Genomic DNA, 13,057 nt, shown 5'->3' on the forward strand with positions numbered 1-13,057 from the left:
TGCCTGCTTGACGCGGAGCGGGATTAAATTACTAAGCTTAGGACCCTGACATCTATATCCAGAGTCCAGAGTCCCAAAACCTGGATGCCCTCATACATTTGACGGAGCAGTGCCACCACAAAAGCTGTGCCGGGATCAATCCCAACGTGTCATGATTGCACCGTTGGCCCGTCGCAGCGACGAAGGGATTCATCCAAGGTTGCACGCAAAAGTCGTTTCCCTCTTCTACGCGCTGCCTACGAGTATACCACCACCACCACTGACGACTACTAGCCCATCCGCACCTGCTGGGACATCACCCAACGCGGAGATAACGACGACGACGACGAAACGTCTTGGATCAGAACATCATGCGGTTAAAGACGATCCCCCGCACATCGACCTTTGCCTGGTCGCCCGTTTCTGTCCTGCCCCTGCTCGCGACGGGCACAGTCGCGGGTGCGCTAGACGAGAATTTCTCGAATGAAGGGAGGCTCGAGCTCTGGGAGCCGGATTTACATACTGCGCAGCACGATAAGCCCACAGGGAGCGTCGTCACTACCTCGAGGTAGGTGTATGCGGACGCACGCATAAAACAGACTTTGCTCATCTTATCGCTCCACACAGGTTTAACCGCCTCGCATGGGGAAATGTGAGCATCGATCACCCAAAAGGTCTCATCGCAGCCGGGATGGAGTCGGGCGAGCTGGGTATCTGGGACCCGGAAAAGATCGTCCAAGGGCTCGAGTCAGTCTTTTCTGCCTCGCGTACGACGCGTGTTGTTCATTAACCTATCTCTATTTTCGCCTTGCGGATGCGTATAGCCCGGCCGAGTCACTTATCTTGAGCAATAAGAAACACCAGACGTCACTTCGCGGCCTGGACTTTAACGGCCTGCAGACGAACCTCCTCGCCTCTGGGGCCTCGGCGGGCGAAATCTATATTTGGGATCTGACGAACCCGACAAAGCCCTACACGCCTACGGGTGAGTATTCCTGTCGAATTCCGTATGTAGATATCTTGAGCTGAGCTCATACACTGGCTAGGCACCGCGGCGCCCAGCACAAAGTTGGATCTTATCACTTCTCTTGCATGGAACAGCTCTGTCGCCCATGTTCTCGCTTCCTCCTCTTCTACAGGATACACCGTCGTCTGGGACCTTCGCGGGAAGCGAGAGGTCGTCGCGCTTGCCTATGGTGGTGGGGCAGCCACTGGCGGCGGAGCGGTTGCGGGCGGAATGGAGATAGGAAGGCGGAGAGGGATGAGCGACGTTTGTTGGCATCCTGAAAACGTGAGTTCTAGCTTCGTCGGCCGCGAGCAGCGATACTGAATGCCTGCTGTAGCCCACGCGTCTCGTCACCTCGTCCGAGGATGACACTTCGCCTATCATCATGCTCTGGGACCTGCGTAACTCTCGCGCACCCGAAAAGATCCTCACCGGTCACGAAAAAGGTGTTCTCTCTGTTTCGTGGTGCAAGCAGGACGCGGATTTGCTCCTCAGTTGCGGAAAGGACAACAGGAGTTTGTGCTGGAATCCTCAGGTTGGGGAGATTATCGGTGAGGTACGTGAACCAGTATAGGCGTTGCTGTATATCGACTAAAGCACCGTCAGTTGCCCTCATCCCACAACTGGGCTTTCCAGGTCGATTGGTGCCCTCGCAACCCCGACTTTCTAGCCACCGCCTCCTTCGACGGTACTATCGGTCTCCACTCTCTACAGTCTACGAACGAAGCCGCTGCCGCCCCCCTCGCTGCCCCCGTCCAGGCAGATGGGGCTGACATCTTCGATCTCCCTTCCACTACGGAACAGCCAAAGACGGCGCTGAGTTTGAAGCAGCCACCCAAGTGGCTTCGTCGTCCTACATCTAGCTCCTTCGGGTTCGGTGGCAAGCTCGCGAGCGTACATAACTCCACCCAGGCAGTACAGCACGGGCACGGCAAGGGTGTCGTCAAGCTTCGCACGATCGTCACCGAGTCTTCCATCCTGGAACGTCTTGAGAAGCTCATTCAGGCTGAAGCAGAAGGACCTGCTGCCCTCCAATCCTTCGTCGAGGCTCGCACTGGCGAGTCTGCACCCGACGGCGACCTCAAGGAGACCTGGCGTGCTCTGTCTAGTCTCTTCCGTGTCGATAACCGCGATGAGTTGATCACCCTCCTCGGATTCTCGAAAGAAGAGGTCAAAGAACGCGTCAAGGAGGCCGTGGAGAAGCTCAAGATCGTGCCCTCCGTCGCCCTCTCCACTGATCGCGAGGCATCCGAAGCCTTGTCCGAGCCCACGGTCACCTTTGCCGAGCCTGAGCACGAGCAGATCGAAGAATCCGAAGGACCGCAAGATACCGACCCTGAGGACACAACCGAGGCTCCCAGCGAGACCAGCGTCGGTGCTACGAGTATTGGCACCAAGGCCACTGCCGCGCAGACCGAAGCGGATACGGAGACGACCGAGCCTTCCCTCTTTGGCGAAGATATCGGCGCTGTCGCCCCTGGCGCAGCTGGCACGCCTGCTCCTGCCGACCCGGCCGACTTCTTCTCCAGCATGGGCACTATCCGCAGCGCCCTCCCAGAGCGTGTGCTCTACCCGCACCAGAACTATGCCAACGACTCGAGCCAGGCAGCGACTATTGGCAGCCGCAGCTCCAGTATTGCTGACTTGAACGACCCCCCCTCGAGGGCGGCGAACACGTTCAAGATCTACCCGTCGGAGGAGAGCGACGTGGACAAGCTCGTCACCAAGGCACTTGTATTGGGCGACTTTGACAGCGCCGTCCAGCTCTGTCTCGGTGCCGAACGGTTTGCCGACGCGATCTTGCTCGCAGTCAAGGGTGGTCCTGAGCTGCTCGCCTCGACCCAGAAGGCGTACTTCCAGAAACGCGTCACTGAGCTCCCCTACCTTCGCCTCTTCCAGAGCATCGTGTCCGACGACCTTGCCGACATTGTCCAAAATGCCGATCTGAGGGAGTGGAAGGAGATCTTCGTCGTCTTGTGCACTTTTGCCAAGGCAGACGATTTTTCCGGCCTCGCAGAACAGCTCGGCCAAAGGCTCGAGTTCCAAGGCCGTCTCCTTGGGGAAGATGAGAAAGGCAAGAAAGCACTCAGGAAGGATGCTACCCTGTGTTACCTCGCTGCCGGCAAGCTCGAGAAGGTTGTCGGTATCTGGACGGAAGAGATGAAGGAGGAAGAGGACGCTGCTGCCCAGTCGGAAGAAGGTGCCAAGCTGTCGACATACGATGCCCATGCTTCAGCCCTACAGACCTTCATCGAGAAGGTCGCCGTTTTCCGAGGTGCTGCCTCGTATGTCGATACCGAGCTCACTCAGCCCACCGAGTCTGCCGCTGTCGCCGAGAGCGGCGCGCGGACGTACAAGTTGGCTGCGCTCTACGACCGCTACTACGAGTATGCCGATCTCATCGCCTCCCAAGGTCTTGTCAAAGAGTCGGTAACCTACGTCGCCATGATCCCATCTGACTACCGTGGTGTACCTGGAATGGAAGTTCAATTCGATGTCATTAGGGACCGCTTGCTCCAGGCTGCTGGAGTCAAGGATAATGCCGCACTTCGGGCCAAGCAACAGGCCAGCCGTGCAGCTGTCGCTGCTGCGGACGTTGGCTACTTCCCCAAGGGTCTCTCCGCTGCTCCGGTTCAGCCCGCCCCTGCCATTCCTGCCATCCCTGCACAGCCTGCTGCAACTTCAGCGTATGCTCCATATGGTTATGCCCCTAACGGTGCATCTGCAGGGCCCGTCGCAGCGAATCCCTACGCTCCGGCTGCTACCGGCTACCAGCCCAGCGGCGGGCCAATGCCGCCGCCCAAAAGTCAACCATACCCGCCTTCCGCTCCCATGCAATACCCCAGTAACAACTATGCAAACGCGCCGTACGGCCAGCCTGCATATCAGCCGTCCGCGCCTTCTTCAATCGTTCCACCTCCGCCGCCTGTTATCGATGAAGCAACAGGGATACCCCCTCCAGATATTACGCCTGGCCCACCCCGCGGATCCTTCATCAAGCGGGAGGCAACACCTGGCTGGAACGATGCCCCAACAGTTGCGTCTGCTCGGCGAGCTGCCTCTGCTGCTGCCCCCGCCAGTGTTCCCCCTCCAATCACCGCGCCTTTCCCTAATTCTCCAGTTTCGGCCGGACTCACGTCGCCGTACGCACAGCCAATGCACCAGACCGCGAGTCTTCCTCCTCCTCCAAGTCGAGGATCTACGCTGCCACCCGGCCAACCAGGTGGACTGCCGCCGCCGCAGCGAGGACAGGCACTTCCTCCTCCCCGGAACACCGCCAGTCCACGGCTTCCAGGGCCTCCACCACGTGGGGGCCCGCCCGGCCCCCCTCCAGGGGTAGCTGGAAGACCTTTCCAGCCACCGCCTCCCGGAAGGGGCCCTGGTGCGCCTGGTTATCCACCACAACGGACCAGTTCACCGCTGGCACAAGGCACACCAGGAGCACCTCCAATGCGCGCACTTTCTCCTCCACAGCAAGGTCCCCCGAGGATGCCACCCCCTGGTCAGCCAAGGATGCAAGGGCCCCCGCCTGGTCGGCCTGCAAATGGCGCGATGCCTGGACCGCCTGGTCAGCGCGTAGCTGCTCCTCCAGGCGCCCCTGGCCAGCAGTGGCCGAGCGTGCCTGCAGGCGCTCCACCTGTGCAAGGCGGGCCGTATGGGCCCCCGCCAGGCGCTCATCCTCCTGCACCTCCAAGCCAGGCAATGTCGCCTCCATCGGGTCAGCCACCGCAGCTCTCCAGAAGCGGGACGCCAGCAGGGGGGCCACCAATGCCTGCTGCCGCCCAAGCACCAAAATATCGTATGCATTTTTTTCGCTGAAAGTTGGTCCAGGATATGAGACTGATACATTCCTCCAGCACCAGGCGATCGCTCCCATATCCCATCCGCGCTGGACCCCATCTTCCAAGTCCTTTCGCAAGATCTTGCGCAACTGAAGGCAACCATCCCTGTGAGCCCTGGCCCTGCGCTGACCACCTATTCGGAGCGCAGGAGGAGGCATGCTGATGGGATTCAACAGCCCCAGCAAAAGCGCCTCGTGGATGACACAGAGCGTAGATTGAATAACCTGTTCGATGCGCTTAATTGTGAGAGCTTGACCTCACCGGTTGTGCAGCAATTGCATCAGCTTATCGCAGGTTTGTTTTCCTGTGCTCATGGTCATTACGAGGTTCTTACGATATTTCTCACCTAGCAATGCAAGCCCGCGATTTCCACTCTGCCATGAATGTACATGTGCGTCTATTGACGAGCGGGACAGCCTCCGACAATGTGGCCATCTGGGGTCCTGGCATCAAGCAAATCCTGAACCGGATGGGGCGTTAAAAACACGAGGAGGTCCGAATATTCCATGTACATGCTGTAGATCCGAGAATTCCACTGGTTTTGCTTCATCTATAATGTGTCGTCAGAAGTGCTGCTAATCTGTGCTGGTATCAAATGAGTTATCTACTGGAGCAATGCCGAAAGTGCCGTCAGCAATAGAGAAGTGTGAGTAAGTTATGTCCTGTTTCCTAGATCTCCTGCTGCTGCTGCTTCTTCCCAAAGAGTGGCCAAGCGTCTCGCCTAGGTTTCTTCGGAGCGTCGGTCGCATATCCGCTTCTGCCAAGAGCCTTGGCCCTTTCCTCAGACGTGAGCTTTGGAGTAGACGGACGGGGCGGCGCCCGGCTGGGTGTAGCAGAGCGTTGACCTGCAGGAGTTGTTGCGCCAGATCGCTGTGAAGCCTGTTTGGGCGGAGGAGCTGAAGGTGCGTAGCATGATGTGAGTATTGAGATGCGAGAGTTGACAGGCTGACTGACCAGGAGGTTGTGCGGGTGTCGTTGCCAAGGTTAGCAAACCTTGCCGAGCCAGCAAAGTGACGCAATTCTCCAAGGCCTCCGGAGTGGGATTCTTGATAATGTACGTTATTTGCCGTAGTTCACGGTAACGAGGATCCGCTATCAAGGCTTTCAAAGAACCTTTGGTTGTCGTCGTCTTCTTCTCGTACGTGTCTTCGAAGATCCTCCTAAATTGGTCTTGCTCACCGTCCACTCCTTTAAGCCATCTAGGGAACACCACCGAATACCACATAGGACCGACGAACGCGCCTTCCACATTGGTTACCGCGGCTATTTGACCCATCTGCGGGCCTCGATCAAATATCCGTATATTGCTGTGAGACGTGTGAGTATGTTCTCAATCATGGAAAGAGGATTACGTACTCTGGTCTTAGTTGCAGATACAGGCTAAAGTGGCCCGCATAATGATCCTTCTGAAGAACAGTCTTTGCCCGCTGCAGAATCAGGCGAAGCTCTATTCTTGTTTGCTCTGCTTCCTTGTGGTCATAGCGATCCGTGGCGACCAGATACGCAAGGAAGGCGTCATGTTCCGTACAGAGTGCTTGTAACCAGTACTCAGTCCGTGAGAACGGTCCATTATCGGACGGAAAGTCTTCCGGGAGCTCTGCCTTGTCCTCGTCGGTCAAATTGCTATCGAGAGGACCCACGTAGATGCCAGTTGAGCGAGGTGGTTCCCTGAGAGTTGGGAAGCGGACCCCATTTATGGGGGCTTTCACGCCGCTCCTCAGACAGCCGATTTTGGGCCACTCACGCAGCGAGAGCTCAGCAAGGATGCTAGCGCACTCATGTGCAAGACGTAACCTGCTACGCTGATTCAGGGACTCATACACGTCACTAAGACGTTGGCCTAGTACCTGTAGAGGGGTGAATGTCAAGGAGGAAGAACCGAGAGACAGAAAAACTCACAATATGTTCCACCACCAGGAACGAAAGGCCAAACAGATTTCCGTTTGTACAATAAGCAAACACCCTAGGAGCGTGTACTAGTGTTTTCTCCCGCAAAAACGTCAAAGTAGAAACCTGTAATGTCGGATCAAACCGGGGACGGGTATGAAAGCAAGATCGTACCTCTGAGTCTATGGAAATGCCTAGAAGTATTTTGTTTTCTGTTGCTACACGAAATTGAACTTGCTGCGGTAAGGGAGAATCTTTGGTTCGGCGAAGGGTGACGAGGTACACCTGGAAGAGACCATCAGTACATAATCATAAGTCTCAAGTAATGTAATATGGGTACCTCATTGTTGAGATCGGAAGCGGCGGCGAGACTGCTGACCACTCCGCTGGTGCGAAATATGACCTGAATTATAGCCTGAATACAGTCACGAATATTCATTCCCTCTACTCGGGGATGAACGGGTCCGTAAATGTCCGGGTCATCTAGAGAGATCGGACGTCCTCTGTAAAAAGCTGCCTCAGTAGGTTGAAGACCGACGTTAAGCCAATTTTGAGCCATTTATCTGGCCAATGCAAAGATAGAACAGACGGATAGGTATCGACTAACATTCCTTATCTATGACCGTTGGGAGTTTTTATGTCTGTACTCACGGAACAGTGACACGCGCAAAATGAACACGATGAAACGAATGTCTATGCCTGACTCAGACTCAGGGTCTGGCCGAATGTCCGATCGGGCGCAGCTCACGCTCCGGAGGCTTATCTTTGAAGGCCTACTCGGCCGTGCAAGCTCCACATACGATTGGGATTTTCCGAACGAGTAGCACGGATGAGAATGCACCTTTCGTCTTCTTACGAGTCAGAATACCACTGAACAAGGGTAATCTTCTGTCAGCCCATGACCGGACATTCCATCACCTTCGAGAAAGATACCGTCCTTCCGGGACTATGTCACAATTGTCTCCTGGATCAGACGGTTATGGGCGACATTTACGCCATGCACAGTGTGGTCCCCTTGAATTGATTCCATCATTTTCTCAATCCGTTTACTTTTCTAGTAACCCCCGTTTAATGAGAACGAGCGAGACAGGCGTTTTATTTCTTATCAATACTCGTGTCTGTGTGTTATCTTTGCCTTCTTCTCTCGATCAATTTCCCTTCTTGATATTTTCTCAACGTACGGGCACACGCAGGGTATTATCTGAGTGGAAAGCAGGGAGTCAACAAGCGCTGTCTATGAACAGCTGAAACGATGGGATTCCCTAGAAAGCAAATAGGGTGCTTCATGCATCCTGGTTGGATGTGGAACCTGCTTTTCAAACAGCTTCTTCAATAGTGTTGAGAACCATGCTCACCCAACACCGTTCACCACTCTGAGCTAGACTGAAGCGCATCACGTGAATTAAACATTTTCCTCGTGGAGACTCACTAGGGATAATGATATTGATGGCGATGACCAGTACTTGCTGGGCTTCGCGGGTAATACCTGAATTCGTCTCGATTCATGGGTGTTGGTATACTGGTCATATTTTTATCAAACGGAGGGCGAGAACCCCCTGGGCTTGGAGAGATAGTGCATCTGGATGGTGGCCATTGTGCATTGGGTCATTGGACATAGTTCACCGGCACGTAAAGTTGGACCGTTCGGGAAGGAAACCGACCGACCTCGTAATGACTGTCTTAGAGGGCAGATACCCATGTCTCAGAGTGTACATGCCGATCAACAAGTACTTCCCGAGGGCGAGATATATCGGGGAACTCGCTGAAGTGTACAACGTACCAAGGATATCTCCCCACCCACCTCTTCTTGACACGCACTGCTCGGTGTATTTGGTATGAAACGCCGCCGCTCGGACCACACGCGTACTATATCGTATCAGAACATCAGTTCAGTTCAATTCAGTTCAATCAGAGGCCGAAAGTGGCATGAACTCGCGTCTCCGCAGAAATATCAGCGAGGGTCGCGGCCACCCGCCGCACAAATTTTCCACCGCCTTTAGACTCAGGGGGTTTCCGAGGTCTTCTGCCGGGAAAAGACCAATCATCACGAGTCACACCCGTCCTTTTTATTCGCGCCGCAGGGCAGTTTTACATCTTGACCACTTCCCGCCATGTCGACTCCTACAAGCAACAAGACGTCCGTCAGCATGAACAACACAGCAGGTATGGGGACGTCACCTACTGCTTCCACTGTTCAGCCACAGAATCCACTCGAGCAAGAACACTCCGGCGAGTCCGATGTTGAAGAATCCCGTGTCTCAGAGGATGAAGCAATCCCCCCGGTGATCCCACGAGTGATCCAGTCACGGATCAGTCAAACTGCCCTCCCTCCAAGCGGACCGCCTCTCGACACTGACAATATGCGGTTCCAGGGAACGTTGGATGACTGGGCGCGTGAACGCTATCGCCTCGCTCAAACTCCCGAAGGTCTTCGTCTGCTCCAGTCTCGCAGTTTCATGTCTAGTCAAGTTGGTGCCGACGCCGCTGCTTTAGCCGGACAAGCTGAGCGCCTTCCTCCTCCTTCGCAGCGCTCGCGTCAATCTGGGAGGGAGGATTATCCTGCCATGTCGACTTCGTATGTCGCATCTTCGCTGTTGGAAGGCGTCGGAGCGTTCAGAACCAGTTCCATCCCGATCAAACCGCAGCCGACGACGACTCTTCCTCCTGCTTGGTACACTCGTGGTTCACCTGGCTGGGTGGCGCCATACTCCGGTGAGGGCTTGCTCAAACATGGAACGACGGGATGCGTCTCCTGCAATGCGATATGGGATGGAAGGAGTGGGGTTTTGTATCACCAGGATGGATGTCCGGAGAGCAACAAGCCGCTGCCCGCCGGTAGGACTTACCGTCGCCGGTGAGAGTGAGGATGTGTTTCCGCCAATGGGCTGGTTGAGGATGACTTGCCATGGTGTTGATTGTTCCTGTATTCCATACTCACAAAAGCCACTCTGTGTTCCCAAGAAATGTTGCCATAGATACCAGAATCGCACTGGGTCGGTAGAGCGTACAAACAATCTGAATCCGATACAATCAAGTGTCCAGTGGATGAGGTGAGATCCTAGAAATACAGATTACAGCCCTGTTGGGCAGCCTAGCCAACGTCCTCCTCATCTGCGCGTGCATCAGCACCTGTGTGACAAGCGCCCCGCAGGAAGACCCACTAACTCTCAGCGTACTGGCCCTTCTCGACAACCTCTTTGAACCGTTCCTCAAGTTCTTCCAGCTCCAGCTCGTCTTCCGCGCCTCCTTCAGTATCATCCACAGGTTCCCCATCATCGCCTTCGTGTTCATCGTGATCCTCATCATGCTCATCATGATCGTCCAGGTCATCGTCATGCTCGTCAGACCCAGAACCGTGTGCACGGAGAGCAAGTTCGCTCGGATCTGAAGGGGAAAATTCTCCAGATGCAGATTTCTTGTGTGCCTGGGCTAATGAATGGGCCTATGTAGGGTCAGCATCCCTCCCGAGCGTCGAACCGACTGAGGCGACGTACATGTCTCATCCGGGCTAGGAGGACCTTCAACACCTCTGCATAGTTCTCAAACCCGAGAGAATACAGCGCATATATAATATCCTCCCCCACAACCGTCTTGCGTTTCTCAAGATGGCACTTCTCCGCCGCTTCGGAGGTGATGAAGCTGATGAACTCGGAGACGCATTCCTGGACGGTCTCCTTGGCGTCTTTAGCGATTTTGGCATTGGGCGGAAGGGAAGACTTCATTATTCGGGCGACGTTGGCAATCTAACAGTGTAACAAGATGAGGGATTATCGGGGCGCACTGTAAGACAGGTACATACGGGGAGAAATCGGTCTTGCTCGCGGTATTCCCCCAGCTCTTGTTCGGTAAAGACATGCGGTTCCAAGTTTTGCGCATATTGTGCAGGCTCGACACCCGAGCCTTCCTGTGGTGCTAATGGGGGATGATCGGACATGGACATGGCAGGTACGGAAGAAGAGACCCTGGGGAAATGGAGGGTAGTTCGAGGAGGAAGGACGAATGCCGGAGGAGGGCGGTTGGCAGAGACTCAGGGACCACTGTCAGGGTTCAACAGACGCCATCATATCAAATCAATCTAGTGGCGGTGAAATGTCTTCTCTTCAGCATTGACGGCATTGCCTAGTCTAATGAATCGACATCTTTCCTCGTCTCGTTCATCTCACTGCTTCTCCAAGCATCTTGGAAACTTCGTAGGAGAGATCCAGAAGCCGCGTGTATTTGGATCCACTGTGATCCACACATCAATGGCGACGCTGGCCAGCAACCTCATGCCCCACCTCACGAGCACCGAATGAAGCCGGCCCTAAACCCGTTCCTTCTGACGCACGTGATCAATTGTTAGGTTCCGGTACAGGGAACACACCAAAGGAGAAGAAAGAGCCAAATTCGTTTTGGAAAAAGGCACCACAGAAGACTGCAGCAACTTGAAGTTCCCGGGTTGCGCATTTGACGTTCTGGGCACTTCTGGGTTTTGACGCTAGGGAAAACCTTGGGCTTGGGTCACGTGAACCCAACTTCCGTTTTCATGTAAGACCCCGACCCACCGTGCGCACGTAACATCCTGCTCAGAGTGAACCAAATATACCGATATCGACATCGATATACCCCTTTCCCGAGCTAAATTCGAGCCCTCATTTGGGCGGTTGACCTCCAGTACCCCAGCCTGCCAGACTCGCCCAGCACGAGAAGCGAGAAGCGAGGACATGTAGCTGCAGCACTGTCAACTCCGACAACAGCTGCGGCTGCAGCTGCACGGCGTACGGCGCACGAGTTAGGACGAACGTGGAGGCATTCTATGCCCGTGCGCACTGGCAAGAGCCCGGGTAGTTCTGGGTACTGGGTACTGGAGATTTGGACCGGGGATCGCCCACGTACGCCTTCGAGCTTTCCAAACCTTGTACATAAACCTTGTACATAAACATGTATATGTACATACTGGACAGTGGACAGTACAGTGGACATGTTGTTTCGTCCTCTCCTGACTGGGACTGGAGGACCGTACCGTACCGCTGTGAGAGGCCTAGCTGCTACCTAAAGCTGGTGCAAAGTCTTGCACGAGGTCGACGCCCAGACCTATGCATGCCTGAGTTTGAAATATAATCAACCAGCCCAAACAGTCCAAACAGCACGAACGGCCCGAACAGGCCAAACGTCCTCCCCACCAGAATAGCACTCACAGACCCAAGCTCATCGCATTTCATGAGGAGCCCAAACGTCTATATGTGTCGTGCCAAGCGTTCGCAGAGCGCTCGAGGAAGACAGACGGACTGGACTAGCCTGCCCGCGTGCACACTCCGAACGGTACAGTATAGGTATAGGTATTGGGATTGGGATTAGGATTGGGATTCCTCACGAGTATAATATCCGGGGCACGCCTGCTCTGTACCTCTGTACCTCTGTACTGGTCTAGCCCTGTAAGCCTCTAGCTGTCTAGCCACTGACACTCCCACCCCTCTCACGCACTCCACTTTCTCCCATCCCACCTGCGCTCGTTTCCTCGCCCGCCCGCCCTCTCCGTCTCCCGCTCTCACCCCCCCGCTCGCTCGCTCGCTAACTCGTCGGGTCTTGTAAAACGACCAAGACGTACTTATCGTCTACCCCGGGTTAGCCTATGCCTCAAAGCAGCGAGCAGCAAACAAGGGAGCAAGCCGCAAGCCGGCAAGGAAGGAAGGAAATGACGTACCAGGAGTGATAAGCAACTCATGTCTCCTCATCCTAATTCTCATAAACTTGAGTTCCTCCCCCCCTCCCCCAGTCCCCCCAGTCCCCCCCGCCCCTCCAGTGCCTCCCCCCGCTCCCCCAGTCCCTCTCACTACGCCTCCCGCCCCCGCTCCCCCTCCCCCCTCAAGCTCCCCCAACCCCTCCCTCACAGCCCTCACCCACCCAGCCACAACCCTCGCGTACCTCCTCCCCCTTCCCCCTCGAACAAGGCACCGTGGGAACGGATTATGGACATGGAGGGTTGGGAGAGGAGGAGCAGGGCTAGGAGGTGTTTGTTGCTGAGGAGACGGAGGAGGGGGTCGGGGTCTGTTTCGGGGGGGTTGGTGGTGGGGTGGGGGTGGGGGAGGGAGGTGCTGCTGGTGGGGGGGTTGGATGTGGATGTGGACGCGTGTTGGGCAGGCTGGAGGACGTTAGTCACTTTGACAAAAAACGGGAGAGGGGGGCCGGGCGCCAGCATCTGTCCAGCGTCTGTCCAACCACCAACCACCACCGGCCTGGCACAACAGCTAACAAGGCGTGCTCACTCCCAAGCCAAGCCGGTCATAACCCCACAGCACGCGACCCAACCCAACCCACCAACCAAACCAAACAAGCAAGCAAGCAAGCAGTCCGAGCCCCCCCC

General features: G+C 55.6%; 4 protein-coding genes across 4 annotated transcripts; 3 read left to right on the forward strand and 1 right to left on the reverse strand.

Annotated features, from left to right (window-relative positions):
- Positions 1–235: 235 nt before the first annotated feature.
- Positions 236–7,142, forward strand: DACRYDRAFT_23938 (uncharacterized protein). Its single transcript, XM_040773471.1, has 14 exons — positions 236–547; positions 607–726; positions 804–964; positions 1,026–1,270; positions 1,323–1,541; positions 1,592–4,784; positions 4,843–4,934; positions 5,004–5,121; positions 5,178–5,723; positions 5,782–6,134; positions 6,184–6,674; positions 6,727–6,842; positions 6,891–7,001; positions 7,057–7,142. Exons 1-9 carry the CDS (start codon positions 351–353, stop codon positions 5,306–5,308), a joined length of 4,476 nt encoding a protein of 1,491 aa, XP_040626292.1. The 5' UTR covers positions 236–350; the 3' UTR covers positions 5,309–5,723; positions 5,782–6,134; positions 6,184–6,674; positions 6,727–6,842; positions 6,891–7,001; positions 7,057–7,142.
- Positions 7,143–8,822: 1,680 nt separating this feature from the next.
- Positions 8,823–9,336, forward strand: DACRYDRAFT_23941 (uncharacterized protein; the record flags this gene model as incomplete). The annotated part of the gene is made up of 1 exon (XM_040773472.1): positions 8,823–9,336. A coding segment is annotated over one exon (245 nt), but the record flags the coding sequence as incomplete, so codon positions are not given.
- A 469-nt stretch (positions 9,337–9,805) lies between these two features.
- DACRYDRAFT_110119 (uncharacterized protein) lies at positions 9,806–10,648 on the reverse strand (the record flags this gene model as incomplete). The annotated part of the gene is made up of 4 exons (XM_040768998.1): positions 9,806–9,825; positions 9,880–10,156; positions 10,209–10,457; positions 10,514–10,648. The coding sequence occupies 4 exons, from the start codon at positions 10,646–10,648 to the stop codon at positions 9,806–9,808; spliced, it is 681 nt and encodes a 226-aa protein (XP_040626294.1).
- Positions 10,649–11,509: 861 nt separating this feature from the next.
- On the forward strand, positions 11,510–12,700 carry DACRYDRAFT_110120 (uncharacterized protein; the record flags this gene model as incomplete). Its single annotated transcript, XM_040768999.1, has 2 exons — positions 11,510–11,585; positions 12,450–12,700. 2 exons carry the CDS (start codon positions 11,510–11,512, stop codon positions 12,698–12,700), a joined length of 327 nt encoding a protein of 108 aa, XP_040626295.1.
- Between the last annotated feature and the right edge of the window lie 357 nt (positions 12,701–13,057).

The sequence above is a fragment of the Dacryopinax primogenitus genome (assembly GCF_000292625.1).
Source record: "Dacryopinax primogenitus strain DJM-731 SS1 chromosome Unknown DACRYscaffold_16, whole genome shotgun sequence".
Classification (NCBI taxonomy): Eukaryota; Fungi; Basidiomycota; class Dacrymycetes; order Dacrymycetales; family Dacrymycetaceae; genus Dacryopinax; species Dacryopinax primogenitus.